Source organism: Charadrius vociferus, unplaced genomic scaffold (assembly GCF_000708025.1).
Source record: "Charadrius vociferus isolate BGI_N301 unplaced genomic scaffold, ASM70802v2 scaffold126, whole genome shotgun sequence".
Taxonomy (NCBI): Eukaryota; Metazoa; Chordata; class Aves; order Charadriiformes; family Charadriidae; genus Charadrius; species Charadrius vociferus.
This window is the reverse complement of record NW_009648894.1, coordinates 1418123-1441780: the sequence shown is the minus strand read 5'-3', so window position 1 is coordinate 1441780 and position 23658 is coordinate 1418123. Positions and strand designations below refer to the sequence as shown.

Genomic DNA, 23658 nt, shown 5'->3' with positions numbered 1-23658 from the left:
CCTCAAATTCCTTTCTCTCCCAAAGAAGCTTCTAAATTAGTCACACAGCAGAACGCAGACACAGATTCACATGGGCTGACCTTAGATGAGAGTACTTTTGCCCCCTCCTTATTTCAATTCATACATAGTTAACCTTTTTTTCTTTTTAGAAATATTTCTAAATCTATACATAGACGATCAGAAAGTCTTGACTGCACAGAAGAGACAATCAAACCAGCAACTGAATTAAGAAGGTACTGAATTTAATTGCTTATTATCCAGATATACACAATTCATGTTAATGTAAGATCCCATTTTCATTGCAGCTAAAAAGCAAAGCAAAAAGAGAAAAAGATTCATAGGAAGCAAAAGAAACTTTCTACAATACTTGCAGAGAATCAGTGTAGGCAATTGCAAGCAGTCCAATATTTTGTTCATTAACTCCTAATTAGATAGTTCTATAAAGAAGAATGAGCACTGTTGGATTACATACCCTACTGCAAGTCCCCAGACACTTCCTATATTGTGTTTATTTGCACAGAAGCAATAGGATTTAATTCTACAGTAATTACTTCCCAATTTTCCTCCAGAGCAGAAGTATATTACATTTCCTACTAAAACAAAAACTGATTCCATTAAGTATCCGCTGTCTTGCAACTTACTGATAAAAGAGCAAAGGGAAAATATTTTAAGAGTTTGCATTCATCTTCAGAACGTGCTAAGTCCAACAGCAACCTTCGGATGGGAAAAGCAGGTCTAAGAACAGAGTGTTTGAGCCTTTGTATGATCAATACTTATTTTGTTCAATATTCACTGGACATACTAGAATATGTATCTGCATCAATTTCCTTTACATGTAAGACACATATATGTCTCAAAAAATCCCATCAGTTATTCATATTTTCCTACAAAGTTTAACATTTTTCTTTCAATTGGCTTCTTCAGTCTCTATCTAATTGTAGTGTATACCAAATTTCTGGTTATACCATTTTTAAAAAATACATTCAAAGTTTTTCCCAACATTGGAATTTGAGTATTGGTGGTGACGGAAGATGTATTGTTGTTAAACTTTAAAGCTTGACCAAAACCCCCTTTTCTCAACATGGGATTACAATAACAAATCTCCAAGCCTAATGTCTGACAGCAACTTCCTTTTTGACTCTGGTCAAACTACTGAACTTTCTGCTGTAGTTCTGCTCTCTACAGAGTGGAATAGAACCTCCAAGGGGATGCGGGAAAATCATATAATGGTTTGGGTTGGAAGGAATATTTAAAGGTGACCTATTCCAACACTTCCTGCAGTGAGCGGGGAGATCCTCTGCTACATCAGGTTGCTCAGAGCCCCATCCAACCTGACTCTTGGTTGAAGCTGATGGAAAAATGATAAGCACTCAAATGACTCAGTGAAAACTCTTCTTAAAAAGTGCAATCTTGAAAAATAAGAGGCCAGAAACCAGAGTTTTGTTTTGTAAGGAAAATGGTCATGTTTTTCTTAAAACTGTCATAGAAGATTTTGACCAGTGTTAGCCAGTTACCAAGATTTTCTTCAGTAACTATCAGTTTTAGCAACATTATTTTTGAAATGTTTTCTGAGATTCTTTTAAACAACTCAGTAGACCTTTTCCTGACCAACAGCGCCTTATTGTTCATTTAATTCCAAAAGGTCAGTGGTTACATCTGAAAATTTGAACCAATACTTTCACTACATTTTATCTTTGTACCTTTCATTTCAGCTGCCGGTGTCTTCACTGGTAATCATGGCCATTTCTGGAGAACAGTGCAGTGAGACCGAAGTCAGCTCTGGAGGCAGAGCCACATCATTCTTTGTGGATGCTGTGAGTACACCATGTGCCACTGTACAGCACAGAAGCTTCCACGTAGGGCTTTGCAGACAGCTTCCGAGGGCTCGACAACCCAGCCACAGAAAGGGTATACCTATGCAATCAGGGTGTGGAGATCTACAGGTCAGCTTTCTTAAAAAGCATGTTCAAATCTTTAAGTATGTGTGGTTTTGACACAATCCTGTGCTAGTACCTCTATTTGAATAGCTTTGGGAACAGAATGGGACCTCACCCTAGAGAATCAGAGCACAGCTGAGCTAGGTGATGACTGGTCCCATCCACCCCAGTAGATGTCTGAACTTTTATCCAGTAAACTCTTTGGTACAACTTGGACATAGAAGTTACTTCTGCAACTAGCTGTGAAATATGCGCTGCAGAAACAGAAAGAAAGTGAATTGCAAGAAGTTCTTGCTCCTCACTTCATCAAAGGACATCCTTAGAGAAGAGCTGAAAGAAACTATGGTCTTACAGACTTCAGTCCCTCCCCAGGTGCCCCACACTGTTCACCACTTCTTTTCTTTCGCAGTATGGAAGATGAGCCCTTTGAGACCATACAAGTCAATTCCACCTGTAATGAAGATTGGCCAGCAGTAACTTTCACTGAGGACATAAAAATGAAGTGCTACTTATTAGGCAATACTCTTGTCAATAGCCATCATGTAAGTAGTTTTTTAAAAATCGTATAAAGGGAAATACACAAAATATGAGACCATGAAATATAAAGAGAGAATTATAACTTCCCATTTGCATTTATATAAGATTGTTTTTTCCTCTTGTGCATATTTCAAAGTATTTTACAGAAAATCATTAGAAATTCTGTCCATGTGCCACCTGGCTGAAGATTAAATATTGTTCCATGATTAAATATGATGACACTAGGCTTTGCAAAGTCATGAAGGAAAGATTTAGCAGGGACAAGATGACAGCTATTTTGCCGTCTTGCCAAAATTAACGTTGCTTCTACCTGTGAAGAGAGCACTAATTCTAGTCTACCACTTCAATTGCAAGGTCTTTTGGTTGCGCTGCTGCTGCCTTGTGCTAGGTTTCCTGCTTTCAGACTCCTTCCACTTGGCAGAAACTCCAAGTTTTAATCAAAGAGAATGAAACAGAACCAACGAGCCTGAATTCAGCTGGGTGTGCAAACAGAGAATTGGAAGGAGTGATCAGAAAAAGATGAACTGAGGAAATACAAAGCACAAAGCAATGGCAGAAACAGATGAGTAAGGAAAGGATATTTTCTTCTTCATGTGCAGCACTGCTCATCACTGAGCAACTGCATCCTATCACTGCTGTTGCTTCCCTGCACTCTCTTCCACCTTTGTGTCCATCCTCACTGCATACCATTCATCTTGAAACTCCTATGATATTGCCCAACAGTTTCAGTATTTTGGAAAGTGCCAAGCACATGAAAGGATACTGACTTTACACATACACGATGAATTAACACATTCACATGTACAGAGTGTGTCTTTCTAAAACTGTAACTAGACCACCAATTTTCCAAATATTTGTTCTTTCTGTGTCCAAAGTGGCCTTTTGGCTAAAAAGTTACTTTTTTTTTTTAATCTAGAATTCCATTTTCTACAAGAAGCATGGTTGAATACCCTCATTTCACCGCCATAAGGAGGTGATCGTGAACACATGTCAAGAATTCACACTAGCAACCAAGCCTCAGGTGCAACCCAAGATTGCCCAAATTCTACTGTCTTCATCAAAGTCATCAATAAGACACTCCTTAGTAGAAGCTGGCATCCTATTCTATCAAACAGCACTAGACCATTTTTTTCCTTAATATGAATTATCAAATCTAAAACAAATGCATACAGCTTTCTACATGACATAATTACCGAAGAACTGGTAGCATGACACGTCACCATGCTGTGCTTCCTTGCTCCGTTGTAACCTTTGCTCAGCAAGAAGCAGTGTTTCATCGCTGCAGTTTAATCTTTGTTCTGGTCTCTCCTCTCACCTCTATCCAAATTTCAGAGAAAGAAAAACCTTGCAGGAACAACTATGTCTCCGATACTTCACTTATTTTCACCTTGCAACATTTGGTGCCACTCTACATTACTCAGCTCTCTAATGTCATACATTTTTCAATAAATACCGAATCACTCAGCACCAATAGTACAGAAAAGCGAGAATTACCACTGTTTCAGAGGAGACATGCACTACATCAACTGCAACACAAATGAGATGGGCAACGAAAGATTGTTGGTGGTACTGCACATTGGGACCACTGCTTTTTTGAGCACTCCTTACCATTAAAAATTATCTAAACCTTGCAATGAATCTGCCATTTTACCTGAAATTAGCCTTCATATGCAAAAAGCGTACAGGAAAGACCACAGACCACCACCACAGTTAAACGCATAGCAAGGCATATTTTAGAGGTACAGCTGACAGTTCAAATGTTACAGATCCTAAATATTACAGACATCTGCCTTGCAATTTCTGAGGAGTAGTAGTACAACTTTGCAGAGCCTTAGAGTCTGTCAATCAACCAAAGCTCAAAACAAAGCATGTCATGGACAGCAGACAGATTATTGTAAAATGAAATATGTCAGGAATTGTATTCATTTTTTTGTTGTTGTTGTCTTCATTCTCAGATGGAGCAACAATAACAGGTGCGGAACATAATTCTAACCATAAATAACGAAGACAAAATGCTTTTAATTTACAGAACTGTTTCAAATTCATTCAAAACTCACCGTAAGCTTCCCTCCCACTGAAGTGATTCAACTTTCCTCTCCTGTGTGCTTTCTCCACCGTATCTAAGCATGGTCCCCACGATTTAGCTAGTGATATACAACTGCTGTGTTTTACCGGGCTATTTTTAATATCCCTCATGTTGATGCTGAAGCACAGAGGTGATGCAGGTTTGGCACTGTTAAAGTGATCCTTTCCTGCCATCTAGGGGACACAGACCAGTGTGCACATGGAGGACTGCCTTCACAGTTACATACAGGAAAACTTGCTATATGAAATGCTTATCTACCCAGCAAAAATCAACTTAATTGAAGAGTAGCACAAATAACAAGAAACAAACCCAACTGAAGAACAGCACAACTATTTTATCAGAGACCACACGCATACAATTTTAAGTCTGACACAATCCTAAAATTTTCTACAGTAAATTTCAGCTAAATGCCCAGCAAAAATATCAAGGTGATAATTTAAGCCTCACTTTTACCATGCACAGCCATGTCTTCTGAGCTACTCAGGTACATGAAAAGCCTTTTGATTTTCCTGGATACCTCAAGAGAACATGATCTCTCCTGCTATAAAAAGCATGTAACTGTCAACAGCCAACACAGAGAGAAAAAGGATTGAGGGGTCTGTGGTCCCAGAAAGTGAGGAAGTCAGAAAAAGCATAGTTGTATCACACCTGATAGTATGAAACGTCAGCTCAGTGTCAGAACTTGCTTTCCAATACACCATTTACATGAAGGTCTAACTTTCTCAGAACCTCACTCTCCTGTCTGCATGGTGGGCACACATGCTGTGTAGACATGATGCACCTCTCTCTACCTTAAGAAGCAAAATATAGAAACATTCACTGTCAAAAGATCATCAAGTTTATTTTAGAAAAAGTTAGAGGTCGTTCCAAGGTGCAAGTTCCTATTGCTAGTGTTGGCACCGTGGTCACATTTTTCATACTTGTTCTCTTCATTTTTGCCTTCTGGGCTTTTTCACACGGCAGACTCCAAAAGGAAAGAGCAAACTCAGCTAAATGCTAAGCATAGTCAAATGCACACACAAAAATCCAAACAAGTTTTTTTCCTGCTCTTCTGTTTGGATTGGTTTTGCTCCTACTTTGAAAGGGAACAGTCCACTAAAACAAACACCCTTCACCAAAACAAACAAAAAGCCATGCTTCCCATGGCTGAAACCATGTGAAAGTCTCTTAAGGATCAAAGCTGGAGCTTCTCCTGGGATGAAAGGAAGCAGGTGTCCAACTGGCCACAGTTGCACAAGATGTAGGTCCCGATTCTGTCTCAGAGAAGGGATTGAAGATGAAATGCTTTCCCTAACCCCCACACTTAAAGTGACAATGATACACTTCTTCGACACCTCTTCACCAAAGAACAAACACACCCCCCTCCCAAATTTAAAAGACCAACTCTTTAATTCATTTTTATTTTGATAAAAAAAACAATTTGAGCAGCTATACACAAGTCCTCTTCCCATTACTGTGTTTAAATAGCTGGAAAGAATCATTGGCTGGGGGACAATGAAGCTCTTTACCAACTTGGTAAGAAATTCCAAAAAATAAACAAACATTCATGTGCCAACCCACTTACAGCAGTATAATATAAATCTGTGTTAAGACACCTTAATTTCTTGAACTGTTTGCACGGCACAAACAGAAATTTGACACTAGAACAACACTGCTGCTGAAAAATAAAAAATCTGTCTCTCCAGATATTGTATTTATGGAATTTGTTACAGGAAAAAAAGGAAGGTCTCCTGCAAGATCAGGGTAACAGCACACATTTCAGAACAAAAATCCAAGTGGGGAATAGCGAGCCTCAAATTTGATACAGAACTGGCAAAGATTAAAACTAGAAAACCGCCAGTGTCCACAGGCACTGGAGGAAGCTGTGACACAGACCCCAAGCGTTCGCACAGCCTGCCTGGCTAAACTTCAGGAAATCTGTGCCCATGTACCGGACACTGGGTTCTGTGGAACATCCAGCTAGGGGACTCTCTAGATCTCCAGATAACATGCCAGCAATGCCTTGGAAAGGGAGACTACTTGAGGCTAGAGGATAAACATGAGCACAAACAGAGAGAAGGTACTTAACCTATGCAAAAAAAAAAAAAAAAAAAAAAAAAAAAAAAAAAAAAGAAATAAATAAAACAAAAAAAAAAAAAAAAAAAAAAAAAAAAAAAAAAAAAAAAAAAGAAATAACAGTAAAACGAGATTGGATTTGGCAAGGCAGCTGTATAAGTAAAATGTAGCTTACTTGGTAAAACCCATAGTGTATGACCACAGTGGGGTTTTTTGTGCAGTACCTCACATGCCTTTGTCAGCATCTTTAGACAAGACACTACAAGGCAACAATACGTCAGGGGGAAGAAGAAAAGAAAAAACAAAAAAAAGAAAAAAAAAAAAAGGACAAGGGGTCCAATGAGAGACAGGATGGAAAGGTGGAAAGGTAGTAAAGCGCCATCAAGACAGCTTGTTTCCTAAGCCTGACCTCCCATGGCAAGTACAGAGACTAAGATAAGGTACACCCTTAATCCAAACTGCCATGAACACTCATGAAAAGTGAAAAAAACATATGATACATATTCAGGGTCTCTCAAATAGACTGAACATTGCACTTAATGAACTAAATTATAAAGAAGTCACAGTCAGCCAAAAGGAGAACTTTTGTGCCTGTGAAAGCTGACATGTTCCAACTTTTAGCGTTCTGAAAACAAAGCAATTTTATGCCAGATTTGACTATCTACAGTGATATCTGTGTAGCCATACAGCAGTTCCGAACTACTCAGAATTCCGTAATTTGTTGGCTTGCATCTACAAAGTTTTCTCTTCATTTAACACATGCTTATCTTTCCATTAACTTAAGAAACCAAAGCAAACAAGCGTGTGAGGTTTCTGGCCTTTTTTTTTTTTTTTTTACACCTGATAAAAAGTATGATTTCAGGAAGGCAGCTTTACACAGTGTTTCAGGAGGTGTATTCCTACGCAAGAAATGCATCATGTCCTGGTAACAGCACGTAAATACAGGCACACACTTATTTTGCTACTCTGGCTCTTCTGCTTTGAGAAGAATCTTCAAAACCCTGTATTCTTTGGGAAGAATTTTGGAATTACTGAGGAAAAAGGAAACATGTTACATTAAGAAGGTCAAAATTAAGCAAAGACACTGAAAAAATATCTACTGCTTATAGCCTATCCTTATGAAATAGTGTTGGGATTGAACAGGAAAAAAAGGAATTCAGCTGGCCGTACTTCCCTCCCTCCCCCCTCCATTTTCACAGCTCAACACAAATTATTGATCTGTCTGTAAATATTTATCTACAAGTCATGTTTTGGCCAAAAGCTTTTTTTTTTTTTATACAGAAAGAAACCCAGAACACAAATGAAAGTACAATTTCTTAGAAAAATTACTTGAAGAGCTCAAAAATCGAACAGTTAAGTCATTTTTCATCAGAGCGATTTTCAACCCTAAAGCCATACTTTGGTATCTGTTACAGTATGTAAGTTTGACTGCAGAACTTTATTTTCAAAACTAGAAAAAAAAAAAAAAAAATCAAAATTGCATGTGTTAACAGAGGGCATTTCAGTTTAGGAAGAGCAAATGAACTTCTCAAAAATTCAATATATGAAATGGTAATAGAGAACATCTGAATATTTGCAAGCTTCAGTAACTGTGAACTGTAGGGTAAAGAAGGGAAAGAAAACTTTCCTTTTCAACCTCAAATGACCCACTTTAATGTGCTAAAAGGTACAAAAGGAAAAGCAACTTTTTATGGTCATAATTTTTTTTTTTCTTAGTAAATGATTTTCACTTACCATATATTATTGAAACAGATAAAAGTTAGGTGGACAAAAGCAATAGGAAGGACAGTACACGCCCTACTCAATTAGCCAGCTTATTTTTTTCTAGTACTTATTTATGCAATTCAGTCTTAAAATGATTAACAGGGAGGGAAACATTAAAATGATTACTGGTTCTACTTAGTAACAACAGTTAGCTTACCGACAAACACATCAGGGAAGGGGAAGTCTTATTGTAAAACATAACACCATTTCAGATAAACAAAACAAATTCAGTTAAGCAAAAGAGCTTAGAAGTCTGCAAAGATGACTTTCAAAAAGCCGATCCTGCCAACCTCATCCAAGCATGACAAAAATTGCTCAAAGGTGCCTGCTCATAGAGGCTGCTAAACAAATCAGAACTCCTGCTCTCATAACATGATGCATTATTTTAACACAATGGGTCTGATTTTCTAAATTAGCCTGTAACACGCATATCAATTACTTCATTACAGTATCCTATATTTTGGGTAAAATGGATTACTTGGGAGAAAAATGTTTTTGATATGTTACTCGAGGATGTTTTTAAGTGTTTCCTAACATTTGTAATTTCCACTGAGAAGCTGATTAATTGTTCTTTGTGAACAGTATACTAAATGCAGAATATTTTTAAGGGCAAAACTACCTGCAAGATATTTACTACATACAGATTGACAAAAATAATGCAGTGTTTGGCAGTGCAAAGACACACGCAGTGTTCTAAAGCGCTCCATTGTATAATTTATTTTAATCAAACAACTTTCATGCAGGCTCTGAAGGTGATTAAAAGTAAACCCCCCAAAATTCCACACCAAGCCTTTTTCAAGAAAACGAACCACAGCATCAGTGCTGTGAACAAACTGATACTATAAACAGAAAACTGTTGTAGAAAATTAAGTAGTAAGGTGAACAAGATCATAGCTATTGTCAAGAATGTTTCCTTCTGTAGAGGTACTCAAAGGTCTTAAGTTTAAGGAATTAAAAGAAAACTTTTAATTATTCTGATATTCCAAGGTCTACCATCCGGCCTTTTCCTCCTAATGAAAGTTAGATGTATTACCTCAGGTGAGACTGTATTTAGTAATCAAACTATAGATTTATGAATGGTTTTACCTTGTGTTGAGAGATATTAGTTTAGCTCAAATACGTAAGTTTGAATTAGAATAAGTTACTTCGGGCTATCATATGGTGTGATTTATGCTGTTTGCTTAGCTTTACTTAGCCTGAGTAGCTAGATTTGCTGAAGCCTTTAGGCTGCAATAGAGTTAATTTTCTTAGTACTTTTCCTAGCAGCTGGTACAGTGCCATGTTTAGTCTCTTAGTATAAGAAAAACGTTGATAACACACTGATGTTTTGGTATTGTTTTCCCTATGTCTGGGACTTCAGTTCCCCAGGACTTCTCATTTCCCCATGTTCTGTCAGTGAGCACAGGTGCACAAGAAGCATAAACCAAAAGATAAGGAGGCTCCAACGCTCAGCAGAAACTGCAAATCAAGAAGATAAGAGCAGTCAAGAGCCTGCCTGCACACAGACAGAGCATCCAATAAGATGTTAGAAGACCCCAGACCAAAAATCACCATTGGACTAAAAGACATGCGAAGAGCGCATGAAGGGCAGGTGTATAGATCGCAAGGGTACAATTGCCCAAGGATTTTTTTTTTCTTTTTTTTTTTTTTGAGGTCCCTCCCTTTTTCACCAGGGTCACCTGCTGGGAAGGGACCCTGGTCTGAGCAGCCAGAGACTTGGCTGGTGTATGAATGCTTGGGCAGCAGCTTGTCCTTTAACACCTGGAAAGGATTAAATACAAAATCATGCCTTTTTTTAAACCATCAAAGGGTTATACATCCAGATAGTGCTGTTTATAAATATTCCTGGCCATATTCTGAACTACATAAAAACAAACCTGAAAATAAATCTAAATTGCAAACTGAAATTATTAAGTCACCAAACATGAAACCACATTCACAGTATCATTTTATTTTTTTTTTCATTTATAATTTGCTTCCCTAAGAACAAAACAAATCTTGTTTTCACACATTAGAACAGCTGTTAGCATGAACATGGGCGCAAGAAGCTTTAGTATCAGATTTTAATCTTGCCTTGCACTGCTCTTTTTTCTTTAAGCACTACTTTTAATTGATTTAAATTATTTTCTGAGCATTTTGACTTGACCATCAGCATGGTCTGTCTCCTGAACGTGACTTCTGCTAACTGTCATTAATACCCGACTTCATTCAACCAATCACTGTTTCCACATGTATTCAAAGTCTTATTTTTAACATTTATGACAACATATTTGCTGATAATTTTGAAATTCATTAAGCCTTGTTCAAATAAAGATGGAAGCAAATTGAAATTTACAAAACAAAATTTTATTAAAGAAAACTCAGTGTGCTTGAATTATCAAAACAAGATTTAACAGAAACGTTTTGTCATTAAAGGTTTACAGTCAATTAGCAAAATGGTTCTAGTAACTAGACTCCACATGTTTTTTAGACATGCAAAAGTGCCGAATGGTGCTTCTGGAAAGCCTGAGAAGCATTTATGTAGGTTAGACACCTGACAGCTGCTGGGATTTCACTAGGAATTGGGTGTCCAGTATTGGTTTTGGTTTCTTTTTTTTTTCTTTCAGATTTTTTTGGGGCATTTGGTGGTTGGCTTTTTTTTTTTTGGTACCTAATGTTCTCAATTAACTTCATCCGTAGCTTTGGATTCTCTTTACAGATCTAACTTCATCCCCTTCAAATTGAATTAAGAGTTACTAGGTCCAATCTTTCACCACTTGTTCTTCAAATGGAAGCTCTCTACTTTTTTACCTTTCAATTCCTAAATTTCAGGTGAATTAATCTAACTTGAACACCATCACAAGTTCTTTGCTCCTGCAAAGACGACTAAAAACAAAAATTAAGGCAAAATACTTTCTCTGCAACAGAATCTGAAAACATATTTGCTAGTGGGTAAATAAATGTCAAGATTAGCTTCACTCAAGTCTACAGGTAAAGCACCATGATTTTGTTCTGTTTTAAATCTGGCTTCCCTTTTGATTTTCATTCATTTAGAAAACAGCACTCTCACTAAAAAGTGTGTAAGGCTCATGTATACAGTATTTAAAATTTTAACAGATGGCAGTAAGTCTACACATAATAGTGGCTGCCACGATTCCAAATTTAATTATCAAGAGGATTATTTTCAAAAAAGTATTCAAGTTCTAAAAGACCAAACCAGCACTCAATAACAAAATTTTTATCCTCTGTACGGAGACGTATTTTCAAGTAAAAGAATCATGTCCTAGAACTACTTACCACAGAAACTGAGAATGAAATAGATTTGTTTAAGGCAAAAGTTCAATTATGTATCAGGTTAAAAGCCACCACAATATTAACTATAACTAACTTGTTCAGCATTTAAAAATTTGCATTCATAACTAGTAACACACGTGCTGGCTAGAACTCTACTGATGTTCCAGGAAGCCCAGCTGGAGATATGGTTATCCTTAGAGGCTAAAGCTATGCCAGAGTAAAGTCAACCTACTCACTATTTTTTCATCATTAAACAAACTGCGCTCATTTATGTTAGTAAGTTATATAAACTATTTAGAAAGAGGAAGTATGAAATATCGACAATGACAAAACAGATTTTAAAAAGCTATAATTGAAAAAGTTAGAATACACATTCAGAGGAATTTCAATGCTTAAAAACAGATTCACATATGTTCATCCTGTTGAAGATTAGTGTATTAAAAAAGTTAGGAAAATACTTTGTGTTTCCGTTCAACTGTGCTTGATTCAAGTACAGCTTGGGGGTTGGCTGATATAAATTAAACATGGTCACTGCCTCAGCAGCCAGAAGTACAGAAAAATGTACATGTTCACAGGATAAATAGAAGTCTCTTCTTTTAGGGAGGAGGAGAAAAAAAAAAAAAAAGCTATCTCACTCCAATACGGGAGGTCATCCACTCCAAGCCTTGGCATAATCTGAAAAATAAGAGATGTTAAATTGGTAGTAGTTCTATTCTAACATCTTTGAAGTATTTTCTACTTGTTTTTCTGTTTAAAAACATCTACTTAAAATTAGAATGGAAAAAATCAGATGGGATTGAAACTTGAATAGAGTAAACAGTGTTTTAAACTAAGACTGTTTAGGGTTTAACCACAAAATGGTCAAGCACAGTATTTCATTGAAGCTTGGCACTCCTTCGATCTTTTTTCCTTGTAAATCTAAAACACACTCTTCTTAACACGCTTACTCATAAGTACATGGAACTGAATAATATTTTGTTTTTTCTACAAGTTTCCCATGAAAGGCTGCTTACTTGAAAGCTAGGCCTTTACATACCAATACTAAAAGACAAAGGACAGGTTACCCAGACTGAATTGGTCCATGAAAAGGCAGAGTATCAAGAATTCCAAAATCCCATTACAAAATTAAAAATGTTTATATACAACACCAAGATTGCATGGGATCTAATCCACTTATTCACCCAATTCGCACCTCTATTTAAAAGGCTCCCATTTCTTGCTTTTATTTTCTAGGGATCTAACTACCTAGTTTATGCCACCTTTAAGCTTTACCTTTGTAAAGTAAATCATGACTAAGCTATCCACGAGGGTTAGCTTCACTCACACAGGGCTAATCTCCCTTGACTTCTGTCAGATATTCCCAAGGAAGATTCAGATTCAGCTCAGGGATCTAACTCTGGGGATTTTTTATGAGTTGGTCTCACTACTGTCACAGTTTTAAGTATTATAATTGTTCTTTTTTTTTTTTTTTTAAAGTAAGAACGAGGCCACCTGGAATGGCCAATGTTTCTAAACCAAAGTTCATAATCATCAATTTCTACCTTCCTCCAAATGCCAACTTGTTTGAAAATCAAAGTTTGTACATAAACTGAATACTCAAAAGTGACTTTGGCAAAACTGGTAGGAGGAAAGCATAGTTAACTCTTAGAATAGAACACAATTCAAAGAATCAAAAAACCCATTTGTTCTCACTAACACATCCCACCCAAAGGAAGTGAATGCTACCAATCACTCTACAAGACATCCCCATAACATTAGAAAAATATTTCATGCTCGAACTGAGGAAGATGCTTTTACTTCCCAAATACTCCGTTGGATTCACTATTTTTGATGTCACAAGACCACACTATTGAAAAAACCCTCTAGCTACTACACATAAGACTGCTTTAAGAATCAAGATGAAAAATTAGCACACTTCAAACCACATAACCAAGACACTATCCAACTTGTTACAGGCATCCAAAAATGTTTTTTGACCTTTCTAGACAAAGGATCTAAGGAAAGCTCAGCCTTCCATTTTAGTAATTGCAGGCATAAGGTACACAAATTTCAAAATTAGCTACATCACCCAGAAATAAACAAAAGGTTTAACACTGGTAACAATTTTGTTTTATGCCAGATCGATGTACCTTTTCATCAAAACTATGTATGAATGCTTATCAAAAAACCCAAGCAACCCATCCCAACCCTCCCCTCACCTTAGAAGTTTACTGTACATCAGAACGCAAAAGACGACGACAGTAGCATATTTATTTAACTACACAAAGACCCATAGAATGAGAGGGTAGTGCACAGAGCCAACAGCTACGTATTTGCAGGGGGTGGTGGTGTTGGGATTTTTTTTGGTGTTGTTTGGGTTTTTTTAACAATAAGTTAATAGACTTTCATACAAATTTGGAGTTTGATCTATGAAAAAAATCTACCAGGTTCAATAAAGAAAAGGAAAAATTCAAAATGTCCGTCTGACTGCAAAGATCAGAAATTTTGTTCTTTCAGTAACTCCACATTGGTGTCAATAGGCTTCTAAATCAGTATTCTCATTTACCATGTACTACTATACTAAGCAGTAAGCATTTACCCTTCTCCTGTCAAAGCACAACAGGACTGAATGTGCCACGGATGATCCTTTATGGAGCTGAGGGTGAGGTATGTAGATATCTCGGCAGCTGTCATGCAACCTTTCATGTCCTGCTTGTTTGCAAAGATGAGAACTGCAGCCTTCCGTAAATCCTAGAAGCAATTTAGAGGATTCATAATAGTTACTATAAAGAACTAAAAGGCTATTGCGTTAACTGAATTTCTTAAAAGAACTGTATTCAAGCTAATCTACAATTACACATCAGCATGCAGTTTTAAGACTTACTACACTAAAAATTAATTACATAAAGACTGAAGAAACCAATCTATTCAGAAGTGTTCTCCACCGCAGAGAATCAAATTATAATGTATTATATGACTATGCTTTCAGTGTTGACCACACGTTCATACGTTAACTATGAAAGTCCTGTTAAAATATATTTCATAAAGCTCCAAGAAATCCAGCCAGCAAATTATCATTGGATAAACATTCCAAAATCTACATTAGATACTATTCAAACAGAAAATCCTGCTAGGCATCGTTCCCTTGAAATTACTTGCAATTTAATTAAACAAGTTCTGTAGCGATTAAAGTAGCAACAATTTAAGAAAGCTATCTAAATTTTTCTAAGTTGCATCCTATTGTTCCTAAAAGGGAGCTCAAATAATGCTGCAGCAGTTTTAGTGAAAACAGAAACTAATAAGAAGTTGGTTTGTTTCTGTACGGAAATTAGGATTCCATAGCAATGAGACAAGAACTGGGATGTATGGTTTTAGGAGTGCAGAAGGGTAAACAAATGCGGTACTCAGGAAGCTGACAACTGTAATTAAAAGTGTTTAACATATTTCAATATCTATTAAATTTTGAGACTACTTCTCCATCAAGAGGAAAAAAAATCCCAAACCCTTATGGTCCAGAGTTGAAAATTCACTCCTACAAATAGCCCAGTCTAGGCCTACCAACTGTTTTCAGGAGATGGTAGATCAAAATCTCGTAAGAGTTTATAACACTGGAAACTAATAAACTACATGGGAAAATTTCACCACAAAAAGTTATCTTCCCCTATTTGTGGTAGTGTTTTTGCTCCTTACCACCAGACCCAAACTACATTAATATTAACTGCGAAGTAAAAACTCACTCATTTGAAACAATGCAAATGTCTCAGAGAAAGGAGCTCAACAGAATTACTTGCATTGTACTAAATCCTTTTCCTTGAAAAATGAAGGAAGATATTTAGATTTAAAACAAGCCTAATTTAGTTTGAAAGCGATCACAGAATGTTTTAATGTACTTCTTGTACATAAGAATGCTTAGTACATTAAAACATTCTTTACATTTCTTATACTAATGTATAAGTGGTTCATTAGCTAATCCAGTGTAGATGTTAACTTAGGATGTTTGAGGGAGTTGACCCAATGTTGAACAGTCCTCAATACAACACATAATAATAAAAATACAAACAAAATAATTCAGAAGGAAACTGAACTGAAACTAATTTATCCATTGTATCATACATGCTCCTTAATTTTTAGAAACAGGATTAAAACAAACAAGAACAAGAAATTGAATTGCCAACTTTCTAAAATAAAAATGAAATAAATAAATAAAATGTTTCTTGAAATTTTAAAGATTTAACTTAAAGAGAGATAGTGGTGCTGAACAATACCCAGTTACATTAATATGAAGTTTAAGATATTTTACAAGTTCAAAATTTGCAAAGTAAAGAGTGATTTGATTACAATCAAGCAAGCCCTACTAGAAGTGCTTCATAATAATTTTCCTGCGTATTTATAATTTACATGATGTTAAAACATGATCAACACGCATACACATTTGGGCTCAGAAATTTTTTTGTGACAGTATAATTTTTGTTAAATTAGGAAGCTTGTAATGTTATTTGACTGTTCACAACAAAAGAAAACTATTATCCCAACTCCCCCCATACCTCATGAGCCAGCATTCTATAAAGTTCTTCTTTTGTAATAGAAAGTCGCTCTCTATCAATGCTGTCAACAACAAGAATGATGAACTAGGGGAAAAAACAATAGTACACTCTGTAAGTACAAAGTATAAATTACAGAAAGCATGTTTTCAAGAGACCACTACCACAAGTCTTCCTATTTAAGAGAGACCTAGACTTTCAGAGCACACTGAAAAATAGAACAAGAGGTTTATTGATACAGTCTTTTGCTAGACCCCTGGGAATCATACATGAAGATTATAGTTAAAAAAAAATAATTATCGTGCTTGTACATTTCAGCACTTCTACTTTCTTGCACTATGGTTAAACCTTTTTGGTGGATTTTCAGATCCTACATCATAAGCAAAATAGTGATGCAGCTACCAAAAGCACCTACACATACACACTACAACATTTACAAATAAAAACAAAAATGTAGAATGTGGATGACAAACTTATTACACAGTTATCAATGAAAACAGTTACTACTGTCCACTACTACCTTCATATTTAGAAAATGATAAAACTGAAATTGAAATTCCCTATTTTGATAGAAATATTTTTCACAATTCAGCATCATCTTACTTTCGATGCTTAAATGTTATTTCAAAGTAGATTTCATCAGACCTGAGAAAGCTATATACCTGTAGGGCTTAGCATTATGTTGTTGCACAACACCTTAACCTTTGTAATGCAAAGGGCCTGTGCAGTTGGCCTCTCACTTACGACTTCCGCACCCTTCCGCCTCCAGCCCTTCCACCTCAGCACTTGGAGACAGCTACAGCAGAGATTTTACCCTTCCTGCTCCTGCCAGGCACATTATTCTCACGGCCATGCAGTTCTGAATCCTGAGACACTGCTAGGTCTCGTACGCCAGGTCTCCCATGGCAAGCAATTGTCACTGGAATGAAAATTACTCTCTTTCACCCCACTCTTTGTGCCCCTTGTTTTGTACTTTCCATTTTACAGCCTTGCACTAGAGAGGAAAAAGACAAGAGTATTACCTGCTATGTAATGCCAAGTAAATGCTTGTAAGCATTACGCAATAGTATGTGTACACAAGCTGTAACAGCTGATCAGTGTTCAACACTTGCCCTGCCCAGAGTGTGCTCCAAGGAGTGCTAACAGCATCGTAAGTGGGAACAACCAGTAGGGAGATCAAGCATGTTTTGATGAAAATTATACAGATACTATATCTATTTAAAAAAAAAAAAGTTACAGGGAGCACATACTGCATTGGAGAGAAAAACAAGATGACATACATCTGAGAGACTCCATCACTTCTCTGCCCAGATGGGAATACATTAAAAGAAAAGGAATGGAAAAGTAACTCTTTTTGTTTGCCCCCACCCCCAATAACTTAACTATAACAGCTCCCTCCCCTTTTATCTACCCCAAATCTTCTGTCTGTAAGCCTGTCTCCACATCCTTTCTGTAAAAATATGATCTGACTCTTAAAACACAATTGCAGAATTAGCGATATTAAGTTGAAACTAATTAGGACAAGTATGCATTAAAAAGATTATTTGTGGAATTTTTATATTAATCCAGAACCTTTGCTTAGATTGCTTCTATTTACATGTAAGGAAAGAAAGAAGAGAAAGATAGTAACAAAAGATTAGAAGTCACTGCTATAATTATCCAACATATGCTCCAAATCACTTTCCCTTATAAAATTAAGGAGATTCATCACCCATTGAAAATGACCACAAAGTATGAAAAACTAAGCCAATTTAATGCTGACGTGACTTTGAGATGTCTAGTAGATGAGGAGGAACAGTAAAGGAATTATTCATATCGGGAAGGCTACAATTAGCATACTAAAGAGACCCCATTTCTTCCTCAACTGTTTCCAGCAGACAAGGCTTCTAAGTAAAGAGAAAGTTCTTCTTTCCAAGTGCTAGAAAGCACACTTACTAGCCAGAATATGTTGAGAAACATCCCGAAAGGATCAAAAAAAAGAACCAATACATGCATCTCCCCAAATCCCCAAATCAAATATTCTTAATGGACAAATATCAAGAACTTATTGTTATTGTACTAGACAATGCTAGCAGAAGTCGCTTCACCCTCATGTGTACGTGTCTTAGATGTAGCCATACTTTTCTAGACAAAATCAGAGATGAAGGTTGAGATATCATCACCAGGCCTTCAGTAGATAAAAAGTTTCTGCACACCTGGGGTGGATCGTCCTAATCTCCTCTATCTCAAAGGGGGGGCATAGGGCAGAAATCCTCATTTTACAGGAGGATGGAATGCTTATATAATGAGTAATACCTACAAGAGACCTCTACTTTTAGTAGAAACGGTAAAAAATGAAGTCTAAAATCTTTTACTTCAACATAGAAGTCTCAAAGTGAGGTTACAGAGATTTTATGTGCATGTTGCATCTATAACCTTTTGGCATCAAAAACACTGGCATAAAAAAGAAACTCCCAAAAGACAACTTGTTGCTGAGTTCTACTTCAGCCTTTCCAGCAATGGCAGCTCTACCAGTTACCTTATGAGTACTGCACAGCTACACTTTCCTTTATTATCTGGATAAAAGCCACAAGCCGACGAGCTATTTAAAAACTACTGCCTAAAGAAAGTTTCATTCCTCATCCTTAATTATCGTTACCTCAAAAGCATTTCAGACTAGATGTACAGAATTTAACTACTGCAAACCCTCACCGAATTTGCAAAGTATATTGTAAAATTTTCTTTTTAATCTACTTGAAAAAAACATGCCAAAACCCTGTTTGATTGGGAGTGTATTTTGATATCATTTAATTGTCTAGAAGAAAGTCTAACTTCATAGTTTATATCACAGATCAAACAACATTACTGTAAAGTAATACTTCAAATATTACCAGAAAATTGGCTGCATACCAGATACACCTTGCACCTTTTGGGTTTGTTCTTCCTCAAAACCATTTAAAAACAATACAGCTGCAATCTTTATAAAAATCTACCGATATGCATAATAGATAAATAAATACAATTTCAAACAAACTTATTGAATTTGCTGATTTCAAAGCAATCTCTCATACCTCTGTGTTTGAATAATAGGTATTCCACGATGACCGTAATGACTCTTGTCCTCCAATATCCCACATTAAGAAATGAGTGTTCTTCACCACTATTTCCTCTACATTGCTTCCTATGGTTGGAGAAGTATGAACCACTTCATTCATTAAGCTAAAGAAAAAAATATCACATTGTAAAGACTAGGCAGTAAAATCCACAAGGCTTGTCACAGCTCAATTACAACAAATTTGTTGTAGAAAAAAGTAAATATGTGTAATTCTGCTAAAAAAAGATTGAAGTAGGCATATTTCAAAAAGCTAAACATTTGAATTTTTATAGAAATAAAGCAAATATTTAAGAGCAGTTCTTTAGTAAAAAGTTCATTTCAATCTCATTTTAGACTAAAAACTCTTGCTGACATGCTTTTGTAGCAGAGACTGTAAACATGCTTAAAGAAAACAGCATCAAAAATAAGCACATAGAAGGCTTGTAACAAATGGATAAGCATCTGCATTTTAAGATATTTCTCTTTTTAAAGGCCCCTCTTTAACAGATACTTAAAATGCACTTGTTTCCAAGTAGAAACCGCTATTATAAAGATCCCAAATAAGGGGAACACTAAACTATGCAAAATATAAATCAGGATGTAATTTTTTCAGAGCACTCAACTTAGTAATTCAATATTAAAACAAATTCCTAAGAACTGTTTGTTTACATAGCTGAAAACTTCTCAGTTCTACCTTTAGCTTTGTCAAAAGTGCTTAGGAAGAAGTGGTGTTTTTTAAAACATCCTCTGCTGCCTTTCTATCCAACTATATGCACAGTCATTTGGCTACGCCCTCCTCCTTTTCTATGATTACAATAGTAGTTATGTTCTTGCCAATAGTCTCGAATTTATCAGAGATATGCTTATAATGCTGGCAAGATTTGCATACAATGATGCTATTGAAAATACTTAAGGTAGTACCTAGGCAAGATGAAATACTATCTTGAGGAATCTTCCATCACAAATTTTAGACACTGAAATTGAGACACATTTGGAAACATTTATGGATTTTTGCACAGTGGCTAGAATTTCCATTAATTTAGAAATCACTCCATTCTCTGCAATCCTTGGCAACAGGATTATTTCTAGGCTTACAAAGAAAGATAGGCTTTGATGGCAAAAATTCGCAGTTCACTTTGTGCTTGTATGTACAATTTTTATTCTATTTACAGTTCATTTTTAAAACACTGCAGTTCCTTCACTATCCTTTTAATATTTACTGTTTAGAACAACTAATACCATTAATGTACAAACTGTGATCCAGAACCCTAGAGATTCCGCCAGGCTGCAAAGCTGAATTTTCAATCAATTAAGCAGTGACAAATACTAAAATGTAAACAGAAAAACTAAGTAGTTCATATACTTACAATTGGTAAAGAATAGTGGTCTTTCCAGCATTATCAAGTCCCACTATGATTACTTTGTGCTCTGCATATATGCAAAAAAGACAAGAATAAATTAGTAGAAACAGCAATAATTATAATTCTGGTTAATCGCATTTCCTTCCTGAAGGATGCAACTGCTTGTCTTATTTAAACAGACCACTGGTGACTGCAGGACGGGGAAGGGGGGGAAATCCACAAAGACTCATCTTCTCTTAAGATTACAGTTTTCAGGAAAGTCCATACTGGAAGTCTTCATAAAGGAATGGTTATAATATGATTACTTCATTTAAAAAACCTATCTAGTTTTAGAAAGAAAAGTACAGTGAAAAAATACAACTCGTAGCAGAACATCACCAAACATCCAAAGACTGAACAAAATATTAGCCTAATATTCAAGGCTCAATAATAACCACTTGTTAAGGGACCACCATCATTTGCACAGTAAATACTAAGAGGAAGCTTTATTTTGAATTTATCACAAATGTCGACGTTAGAATTTCTGAACTAAGAAGTCACAGAATGACAGAACATTTGAGGTTGGAAGACACTTCTGGAGGTCATCTGGTCCAACGCCCATGCTCCACCAGGGCCACCTAGAGCCAGTTTTTGAGCATCAGACAGCGTTTGAGCATCTGCAAGGATGGAGATTCCAAAACTTGCCTGTGCCAGTACTCAGTCACCCTCACAGTGAAAAAGTGTTTCCTGATGTTCAGAGGGAAACTTCTGTGTTTCAATTTATTCTCACTCCCTCTGGTCCTGTCACTAGGCACAACTGAGATGAGCCTGGCTCTGTCCTCTTTGCACCCTCCTTTCAAGTATTTAGATATGTGAACAAGATACCCTCTAAGCTTTTCTTCTCAAGGCTAAACAGTCCCAGCTCTCTCAGCCTTTCCTCATATGTGAGATGCTCCAGTCCCTTAATCATCCTTGCAGCCCATCACTGGACTCTCTCCAGCATGTCCACATCTCTGTTGTACTCCGGAGCCTGGAATGAGACACACCACTGCAGGTGAGACCTCACCAGTGCTGAACAGAAGGGAAAGATCATCTCCCTCCACCTGCTGAAAAGTCCAGCTTATAGAAGAGGGATCTTCCAAATGTTGCAATGTTATTTTTCCAGGAACAGGAGAGAGAAAATCAAAACCAAACAAAAACAACAAAAAACCCCATGTGCCCATATGAACTTATATGCTTCTCTGTAATTAATCCTTCTAGAATTTCACATACAGCATCACAGACAATTAAAATAGTGGTTCATTTGATACGTGTGTGAAGTTAGAAGATACCGATCTGCTTACTGACAAAAAAGCAAATCACTTGAGAGCAGAGAATTTACAACTGGATACTAGAAATAAAATTTGCATTAAAAGTCTGTGAATAGGCTCTCTTTTGAAGGGGTAATATTCAAAATTCTAGGGCACCTATTCCAAAGCAAAACATGGTTCACAACTTAAAGATTTCCTCTAAAATACCACATTCGATATACAAGACTTATAACAAATTACTAAAAGGTCAGAAGATCTATCATAAATATCAAATTGGTGGGTTTAGGCCTGCAAGTGGGCGGTCTAAGGAACACAGTGTTTCTTTTTGATTTAAAATCTATTTAGATATATAACCACCTAAGCCTTTTCATAGTGAAAGTGATTTTAATAAAACAATCTCTTGGTTGGGACTTTTAGAAGATTGGCTATGAGATATGGCCCTAACAAATGTTGAAATGTACTTTCTTGTATCAGTTTCCCTACTACTGCATCCTGCCAACACATTCTAAGGAAAGAGCTTTTCCTGGCCTTAAACGCAGTAATACTTTTAGCCCCATAAGAAGCAGCATCAGTAACTAATAACCTTTCCCAATACATAAATGGTACAAAATCCTCTCTGCTTTCAACTCTAATAAACCATGCCACATAGCTAGCCTGTCCATCTCTTCTTCAAATTCAGTTGATTTTAAAGGGCTTTCAAAATTCAAACACATTTTTTTCCCCCCCCCCCCCCCCCCCCCACAACAGCCATGTCATCAACTATTGTCTGGAAGATGGGTCTACTTTTGCAACATTCTATTTGAGCTATTTTCATGGAGGAAAAGAAAACGAATGCCAGTCAGGCATTATATTGCTTTTTCCCACCTTTACATCTGAATACAGAATCTTACTTCAGAATGAATGAGAAAAGCATTGGATGAAACAGTATCACGCTACTTAAAGTAACGAAAAAAGAAAAAACAAACCCAAAACCTGCATTGAGATGACATTTTGAAAGCCAGTAAAGCATGAATGGTTCAACACCAATTAATGTTGAAAAAAAAGGCACAACTTATCTGTGTTACTCCATAGTCAAATGGTATTTTATACAGTAACTGAATAATCACAAACAAGAAACAGCCACAGAAGTGTTGATTAATGCTGATTTGGGGATGAAAATAATAAGATGAAAGCATCAAATAGCAGTTTCCACCTTTTATTAATGGCAGTCGCTTTCAGAACTGTCATCTAAACTCCTCACTTACAAACATATTCAAAAGTTGAATTTCTGTCTAGTTTGGTTAGATTACGTGATTTTTACTTGTGTATGTGCATTAGAGGAAAAACATGTGAACTTTAAAACTGCCAAACTAAGCCAGAACAAAATTTTAGCAAGGCAAGTAATTGCTAGTAGAAAAAAAGATGTTACTTCTAGGAGAAAGGACAGTTATGGAGTAAACCATAGGCAGTGATTTATGCTCATATTTGTGTTCGGTACTTATAGAAACTCAAGTTTCTCCCTTTCACTGGCTGGTATTCAAACTCAGTTTGGGTTGTATTCATTAATATCTTCCCAGTCCACCATGTTCCTGGCAAAGGAAGAAGAAAATCCACAACAGGGATGCCAAAGCAAGAAGAGCAGACTCTTTATAAATTAGGTAGAAAGAGGGCAACAAAAATAAGTAGAAAAAGTAGGCAGAGGAAAAAAAAGACGGTATTAGACTACCGTTTAAAAGAATCCAAAGAATTCCGTTATATCTATTACATCAACCATTCCTGGCAGA

The 23658-nt window shown here is 36.4% G+C and overlaps 1 protein-coding gene across 1 annotated transcript; it reads right to left on the bottom strand.

Annotated features, from left to right (window-relative positions):
- Positions 1–11841: 11841 nt before the first annotated feature.
- ARL5B (ADP-ribosylation factor-like 5B) lies at positions 11842–20713 on the bottom strand. Its single transcript, XM_009887130.1, has 5 exons — positions 20613–20713; positions 19223–19370; positions 16176–16259; positions 14231–14382; positions 11842–12327 (listed from the first exon to the last, which is right to left on the bottom strand). The coding sequence occupies exons 2-5, from the start codon at positions 19364–19366 to the stop codon at positions 12279–12281; spliced, it is 429 nt and encodes a 142-aa protein (XP_009885432.1). The 5' UTR covers positions 19367–19370; positions 20613–20713; the 3' UTR covers positions 11842–12278.
- Positions 20714–23658: the final 2945 nt, after the last annotated feature.

Coding starts and splice junctions, on each gene's coding strand:
- ARL5B (XM_009887130.1), bottom strand. CDS start 19,366: ATGAATGAAGTGGTTCATACTTCTCCAACCATAGGAAGCAATGTAGAG. Junction 16,260..19,222: donor CCTATTATTCAAACACAGAG/GTATGAGAGATT, acceptor TTTTTCCCCTAG/TTCATCATTCTTGTTGTTGA. Junction 14,383..16,175: donor ATAGAATGCTGGCTCATGAG/GTATGGGGGGAG, acceptor AATTGCTTCTAG/GATTTACGGAAGGCTGCAGT.